This window comes from Meriones unguiculatus, chromosome 8 (genome assembly GCF_030254825.1).
Source record: "Meriones unguiculatus strain TT.TT164.6M chromosome 8, Bangor_MerUng_6.1, whole genome shotgun sequence".
Classification (NCBI taxonomy): Eukaryota; Metazoa; Chordata; class Mammalia; order Rodentia; family Muridae; genus Meriones; species Meriones unguiculatus.
Genome location: NC_083356.1, coordinates 106,881,318 through 106,889,962, shown reverse-complemented (window position 1 = coordinate 106,889,962; position 8,645 = coordinate 106,881,318). Strand labels below are relative to the sequence as shown.

Genomic DNA, 8,645 nt, shown 5'->3' with positions numbered 1-8,645 from the left:
TTTTCCCTTTTTATCTGACCCTAGCCTGTCAGGGCTCATGAGGACTGGTTGCATTATCTTCCTCTGTGGCCTGGCAAGGCTGCACCTCCCAGGGGGAGGTGATCAAAGAGTCAGCCACTGAGTTCATGCCAGAGACAGCCCCTGCTCCCCTTGCTAGGGAACCCACTTGGATACTGAGTCTATGGGCTACATCTGAACAGGGGTTTTAGGTCCTTTCCATGCATTGTCCTTGGTTGGGGTATCATTCTACATAGACAGCCTCTGAAAGACTCTATGATCGAGGTATCAAAGCAGAGGCTGAGACTCAGGGCCAAACTTTGGGCAGAGTGCATAGAATCTTATGAAAGAAGGGGGAGATAGAAAGTCATGGAGGAGACAGGAGCTCCCAAAGGAGACCAAAAGAGTCAAAAGAAAACAAACAAGCAAAAAAACCAAAACCAACCAACCAAACAAAAACCTGAGCCCTGGGGGCCCTGGGGGCCTGAGAATCTAAATTCCAGTTCTCATGTTTGCATGTCAAATACATTATCTACAGAGATATGCCTGCCTCTTTTTGCTTAGTGCTGAACTTTGATTTAGTCTTTGTGTGTATGATTAAAAGCACTCCAGGCCTCCTAAATACTTTTCAAATGTTGGAAAATTTGGTATGGCAATATATAAGACAAAAACAAGCCACAGATTTATAGGTGTTTGCATCTCAGGTGATTCAATTTTATTTCATCAGAAATTATAGAGCAGGTGTAAGAATGGTGACAAATACCAGCAGTACAGACTCTCATACAGTATACAATGTAGGAAAACAGTAGCACACGTGCCTTTTGAGGAGAAAACATGGTCGCCTTGTTTCATCTCAGCATTCCATTCAGATCAAATCTGGAATCGAATGAACTGTGAAAAAGACTTATGCAGTGAGATACAAGAAATAACGTGCTGTGATAGACGAGATTATGAAAAGTTGTCTTTATAACACCATCCAAAGGTTATTCATGATCCCAAGGTCTTATTTGAGAAAACTGTCCCTCAGCGCCCGAGTGGGAACCGCAAGTGGCCAGGCACTTCTCAGTCAGTTTCACTGTCGCTGTAGCACCTGTCCCTTTTAATCTGCTCTTCCACAGTCAGTTGTTGAGGTTTTGTGCTGGCAAGCCCAGGCTTAGCTGCACACCCTAGGCTCTGCGCATCAAAGCCCATTTCCCCACCACTCTGAGCTGCTTCTGTGGTTTCACTATGCCAGCATTTGACATCTTTTCCACGTTCTCTTAAATACAAGCATGACATGTTTGTAAGCTGATCAACAGAATCTATTAAATCACACCCACGGATGTTATGGCTCTTGGAAAAAGAAGTGATTTTCACAGTGTTAGAAAAGAAAAGGTGTACGTTTTTGTTATTTTCATGGTTTCCTTTAATGTGTAAGAGGTTTACACCAGGAGAGGCTGTGAGGCTTTCCTCTTTAACTGATAAGCCCTGCTGGAAGCCTGGCTCCAGAGGCAACTGCACAGGACTGCCTGCAGTCACTCTGCCAGCCGTTTTCTCCAGAGCCAAGGCTAGGACATTCTTGGAGGACGACTTTTGAGACTCAAATATGTCAAGTAACACTGAGATTCTAGACGCATTTTTTAACTTTTTAGTTTGATGTGTACTTGCATAGTAGTTTGCTTCGCTGGCTGGCTGTAATAGATGAGGGCATTCTGAAACCGATGTCTTCTGCCCGCTATTATTCAGAGAGGCGACAGCTATGGCATTGTTGTTGTTGTTGTTGTTGAAGTTCTTTCTATGATTTTCTGGCCCCTCTTCCTCATCAGTGTTTGTAACTCGTAAAATGTCCGCACCATCAGGTTCATCCTTTTCCTTTCCATCACTCTCAACACACACTCTATTGTCATGAAGGTCTATCCCACTTTTTCTCTTATTCATTAAGCCCTCCGTGGCATTCAGCTTATCTTGCACATTCTTCTTTTCTTCTTCCTCATCTTTTCTTTCTTCATATACTTCTGTTTCTCCGATTCCTGGAATGTCCTCTTTCTGACAAACATGCGGACAGGGTTGTAAGCCAGGGAAGTTATCTTGCTCTTGCCCTTGAATTTCCAAAGTTTTCACATGTTCTATCAGTGACTCCCTTTTAAATTCTGAGGTCACTTCTGGTGGCCATTTAGGTTTCCTCATTTTGAGTTCTTCCTCAAGGAGGAAGTTTTTCTTAGGCATCTCCTGGCAAGGAGGCCAAACAATTTTTAATTTTCCCCTCTCCCTCCATTTTCTCAAATCATTGTTTTGCCACTTGCTGTCGGAAACATCTGCATGTTTAGTAAAATCCCCAAGCAAGAGGCTATCTGCTCTGGGGTTTTCACACACATTGGGTTTTTCAGTATGAATTAAATCAACTAAGCTTCTTTGCTTTTTGCAATTCCATCGGTCTTTATGCTGTTTGTGTCCAAAACCTTCATCATAATTCCCTTTAGACTTAAAAAGCTGTTTAAAGTGAGGTTTGCAGTATATTTGTCCATGAAGTGATGCATAATTTCCCAAACTGCCAAAAGAAAAGAGATGTTATTTAGTGTTCTGTATACTTACTGTAAATTAATAGAGAATTGCTGGATTATTTTAGAAATGAGTCAGAAGTTCAGCAAAACCCACTTATTACCAAAAGGAAAGGTCCAGTTAATTGAAATTCCTGTAAGGGGGGGGGGTTATCACCGATACTGCTAAGATGTGCCTCTTTCATCACTTAGAATCTCACCCTGCATATCACCAGGGGTTTAATAGGTGTTCTCAGGTATGGTACATGCCATCAGAGTGATGGGCCCAAACCTGAGCCCACCCTTCTGCTACTAAGTTCAGATGCACAACAACCAGTGTAAGGGCTGTTCTGCTGCACTACCAATCTTTTAGTAAAAAATGAGAAAAAGAACTTTGTGCAGCACCAGACACCTTTCATCCCAGCAGTTCTGTGGGACAGGCAGGTGGATCTGGTCTATATAATGAGTTCTTTTTTTTTTCACAGTCCTGTTCTACCCATACTCCACGCCACTGCATCACTTAAGAAATTTTAGTGATGGGGTTGTTATTAGCATGTCAGGGATGGGTAATAGTCTCTTTGCTCTTAGTGCTATTTTCTTTCTTTCTTCTTTCTTTTACATTTTTTCTTTATTAATTACACTTTATTCCCTTTGTATCCCCCCTGTGGTTCCCTTCCTCCTCCCATCCCAATCCCTCCCTTCCTCCACCCTCTGCATGCATGCCCCTCTCCAAGTCCATTGATAGGGGAGGACTTCTTTTCCTTCCTTCTGATCCTAGTCAATTAGGTCTCATCAGGAGTGGCTGCATTGTCTTCTTCTGTGGCCTGGTAATGCTGCTTCCCCCTCAGGGGGAGGTATATAATGAGTTCTAAGACAGCCAGAGATACACAGTGAGGAGACTCTATATCCAAAAATCAAAACATGACCAAAAAGAAAAAGAAAAACAAAAAAATTCTCTTTGTGTCTTCAAAAGGAGAATGCATCATATAAAAAGTTGGGTTAGCAAGCTATTCCAACACGTTATACCAAAAGGAAATGAAACAAGGCATTTGAGACACTTGAGAGAGTCAATGTAGGTAAATATCAGTCAAAGATTTTAATGTTAGTGAAATTACCTTTCTGCCAGGAAGGACACTGGCTGAATGTTACCAGCATAATAGAATTTAAGAAATACTGTCTCCACCAAAGTGCTTTCTGATGAGGATCAAAGAAAATCTGATTGAAAAACTAGAATATCTAAAAAAGTACCAATGTTGGGCGTAGTGCAAGGCACTAACAAATACCATGGTACTTGCAGGATGAAATGAAAGGTTAGGAGGCAGAGAGGGAACTGTGTGCAATCAGTGTCTAAATGACTTGGCATGGATGACACAGCAACTTTTTTTTTTCAAAAAAATATCAAGAATGGGTAAATGAATTGTAAATTTTATAAAAATTTGGCTTGTTGATTGGTACTGCTGATACATTTTATTTTTCAACAATTTTAAACTTTTTTAAAAGATGTGTATTTTGTCTGTTGTCTGTTGTATGTCTGTTCACTACTTGAGTGCTTGGTGCAAAAGGAGACCAGAAGAGGGTGCCAGGTCCAGTGGAACTGGCATTAAGGGCAGTTGTGAGCAGCTGGATGGTTGCTGGTATCATGTAACCCAAGCTGGCCACGAACTCACTAAGTAGCTGTGGATGGCTTTGAACCTAGTGTTGGGATTACTATTCTTGTTTGACACAGTGATCCTTTTCAAACCCAGAGACTTTTATATATTACACCAACACCCTACTGCCTCAGCTGCAATCCCAGTTCCAATCCAAGGCTAAATGAATGAATGTGAGACATCCTAATTTTTTAAATTATTGTTACAATTTAATTATAGTTACAAATTTTTATAGTACTTAGCACTGAATCCAGGCTTGTACGTGTGCTAGACAAGAGCTCTGACACTGAGGCATATCTCAACCCCACTTTCCACATTTTATTTTTTCAGAGAGTGTGTCATTAGATTGCCTACCGATATCTTGAGGTTACTGTCACTTCTCAGCCACAGAATAGCTTAGAACACGGGTCTGTACCACCAAGCCTAACTCCTCCTTTACATTTGAGGAGTGGAGGAAAGGACATACAAAGAAGGGAAGCAGCTTCATGGGCAAGTTGTGAATTTGATTTGGATCATCATTGAACTTACAGTGAACATATAAACATTTATTAGTTATTTCCACTAAAAAGGCTTAGAAACAAAAACTGAAAGAGTAGCATGGGCACCAAGAGTGTTGACTTCAAGGAGCACATATCATTAAAGCAGTGATTTTTAAACTTCTTAATGCTGTGACCCTTTAATATACTTCCTTATGTCATGGTGACCTTCAATCATAAAATTATTTTGTTACCTCATAACTATAATTTACGTTCTGTTGTGAATTGTAATATAAATACCTGTTTATTCCAATGGCCTTAAATGACCCCCATGAAAGACTTGTCTGGCCCCTCAAAGGGGTCACAACCTACTGTATTAAAGAAAAGAAGCCTTACAGAATTGGGACTGTAAAGCTCGCCTGCATCTGTCAGACAAAAAGGAAGTCCCCAAAGTCTGCTAAGTTATTGAAAAAGTACTTAGTAGACAACTGAAAGAGATTCCTCTGAGCAGGGGGAAGGAGAGGTGAACGCCAGTCAGTGCATTTGAGTGAGGCCAATCAACTAACCCCACACATGCACATACATGATTGGTAAGTTTATGAAGGCCGTACTTTCTTTCCTAAGAAGTGGTTACTTGACCAGGAATCGTGTACACTGTAGCTCTACTCTAAAATCTAGTTCTAGCTGTCAGTTTGGAAGTATCTAAGACAAAAAGAAGGCTGGAATAATTTGTGTGTAAAATCAGCAACTTTAGACTAGAACACTCTGCAGGCCAAATGTCCTCTGTTCTTACCAAATAAATTGTGACACAAGAAGGGAATACAGTGGAAGTTTAAAGAATAAAAAAAAAAAAGATTGAAAGTCACAAGAAAATAAAAAAATAAAATATAGTGCTAGAAAAAATACACAATGGCGGAAAACGCTAAATGAAAGACATGATCGTTAGAATGGATGCTTTTACTAACGGAAATGAGTAGAAATTGTGTTTAAAATGAAATCCATAAAGAAATCTGCCAATATGGCCAGCAAAGTTCTATTTTTTTCTTTTGGTTACTGGTTAATAAGTGTTCATGCTGTAATGTATTTTTTTTTTGTACCATGCATTTGACTTGTGTGACTTCCTTCATATTTTTGATTCGTCACTTAAAAATATCAGTCTTTGAATATACAACTTTGACTCTTCAACATATGTCAGACTCCACTAGAAGTAAACATTAATATCACAATTAATACCAACGAGAATTGTATTAGCTCCTGTGGACAGCGGGGAAAGTGCAAGAAATGCATTGAGGAGTAATTGGGAAAGATCCCTCACCTGTCTATGAAAGTCAAAATAAGCTTTGTGAATGGTGTTGCCTTAGTTGAGGTCTGCAGAATGAGTCTGATAGAGATCTGGCAGATGGGTATTATAAATCCCTACAAGAAGAAGGGATTTATATGGCACTAGCTAGACGTATGAGAGAAAAACAGCTGTTTACTGGAAATGGAAGGAAGTAATTCTGAATGAGAAGGAATATGTAACTGGGAAGGATACAGGATTCTTGAAGATTTGCAGAGAAACAGCTAGATTTGAACTGCACATAAAGTAATGTTTCAGAAACTGGTCTACATTTTAAACAGAGAGGTGACTTCACATTTGGGTCTTAGAAAGATTATTTTACTAAATTATAGGGTACACTCATAGGACAGACTGTTAATAGTGGTGCCGGTAAGAGCAGTGATCATAGGGAAACCAAATCGCTATCTATGATGACTATGGCATGAGCCGAAGTGAGAGATAGTACTTGCTGGAAGGATGGTTTGGGGTTACAGGAAAGGCAGAATGCACGCAGCTTAAGTGGAGTTGTGAGTCCTGTCATTAGAGAAGTGGGTGATAGCTTGGGTGGAAGGAGCGAAGGAAAAGAGTAAGTGTGAGATATCTTCATGTCTTGGCCACACTTAATGTTCATGTCATTTGCTAACACAGAGGGATAAAAATTAAACAGCCAATGAATGTCAACAGTGAGAAGAAAACGGACACCGTTGATGTTGTTGTGCTTCTGGAGACATTGATTATTGTATAGAAGCAATTAAGGAGCAAAGGTGCAATCCGGCCCCTGTAGTTCAATTTCAGATCATCCCCACTTGGAAGATGGTTTAAGTTACAGGATGGTGTGTGATTCCCCAGGAGGAGAGAGAAACAATGAGGAGACCGTATCTCATTGCTGGCTTCTGGAGAGCTCTAGCATCTCATTGATGGTCAGAAAAAGAGTCACCCACACAGGTGCCTGCGAAGGACCACCCCGGAAGTAGAGGTTGTCATAGAAACCAAGGGAAAACAATGTTGCACTGAGGAATATTTGACACTGCCAATTAAAGTCAGGAAAGTGATAGTCTAAGAGGTGTACATGAGATCCAGCAAAAAATAAATTCCAGTTCAGCATTTTCAACCTAAGCTTTACCAAATGTCACGTTCATTTAAATGCATCTACTTTGAGAGGTGAGGACAGGAAAGCTCATGCCACTGTGTTGATTTAGCATGCTTCTTTTGCTTCAGAAATAAACAGCTTTTCCCTGACCTGTCACTAATATCATTCCCAGTTCCATTTCTTAACTTACACACTATAGCTCAAACAGGCAAGATTTTTACCATCACCTGCTGTGGGCTACAAAGTGTCTCTGGAAAATATCCAGGCCTATTCATTTGCACCCATCTTTTCTCTGTAACCCGCCATTCTTGGAACGGCCATCCAATAGCACGAGTCCTCATGGGAACAAAATAGCCTGTCAAATAACAATATTCACTATGTGCCCTTTACAGAAGGGGTTTAGATAAATAAATAAAGCTTATTGGGTTGAGCCACAACACTAATTTAAAAATCCTGACTCTCTCAGTAACTCAGGATGCTTCCTTACCCGCATGGTTTCCACAACTAGAAAGTGAGGAAAGTGAGCTTGCGAAAGGGAAGGATTGGCAACCAACCTGGGCAATGCACAATAGAACAGGGGTACACTACCCTCCCTCCCCCATTTGACTGTAGTCACTGAAGTCAGCGGGAAGATCTGGAAAATTCTCTCTTAAACCAGCAGTTCTCAGGCTGTGGATTACAGCCCCATTCGAGGGGGTCAAATGACCCTTTTAAAGGGGTCTCCTAAGAACATCAGAAATATCAGACATTTACATTACCGGTTCTTAACAGCAGCAAAATTGCATTTATAACATAGCAATGAAAATATGGTTTATGGTTGGGGTCACCACAACATGAGGAACTTTATCAAAGGATCACAGCATTAGGGAGGTTGAGAACCCCTTTTCTAGAGACTAGATATTATACATATGCTACAAGGTTACACATTCCATGGGGCACACTCAACAGGACACCTTACCTCAGTTTACTGCTGCAATGGTGGCATCGGAAGCAAGATTTATGAAAATTCTGCTTGTCTGCTATAAGACACTCCATTGGATAAACTGTTTTTTGACAAATTATGCAAATTTCCTTGTCTTGGACCAGCAGTTTCTAAAAATAAAAAAAATGTGTAAAGGCTTACATATTTCTACTTTCAATAATAATTATAAATGCATAAGAAAGCCAATAATGCAGTAACTAGCCATGCAGATAAAGCAAAAATATGGTAATAATTTTCTTTATGTCTTTGTGTCTGGAGAGTGTATATTAGCATAGTTTGAGGATCTGGCACAAAAAGGTAATGCTTTGACCATGTATACCTTATGTATACCTCGGCTTATTAAATAACAAACACATAAACATGTGTTATGCTGACTTATGTTAATATATTAAAGAGGCTGGGGAACTTTCTGAAAATGGGTCATTTCAAACAACTAAACTTTCCATACATATAAATTTTCATACACTATTTTGATTTTTAAAACTATATGAATAAATTCTAAAGTATGTAAATTTTATAAACAGAAAATTGTATAACGTTTGATTAAACATCTTCTCAACAATTCTAAGTTTACCTTGTGACACCAGCCCTTAACTGTCTTGTGATGACACTCTCCC

The 8,645-nt window shown here is 39.9% G+C and overlaps 1 protein-coding gene across 1 annotated transcript in view; it reads right to left on the bottom strand.

Moving 5' to 3' along the window:
• Window positions 1–702: 702 nt before the first annotated feature.
• The window catches only part of LOC110560218 (xin actin-binding repeat-containing protein 2), a 58,039-nt gene continuing 50,096 nt past the window's right edge, over window positions 703–8,645 (bottom strand). The window contains exons 8-9 of the mRNA XM_060390323.1: window positions 8,005–8,122; window positions 703–2,524 (exon numbers count right to left, since the gene is read on the bottom strand). Coding sequence (XP_060246306.1) covers window positions 1,060–2,524; window positions 8,005–8,122 — 1,583 coding nt within the window. The 3' untranslated portion in view covers window positions 703–1,059. The remainder of the gene's footprint in view (window positions 2,525–8,004; window positions 8,123–8,645) is intronic.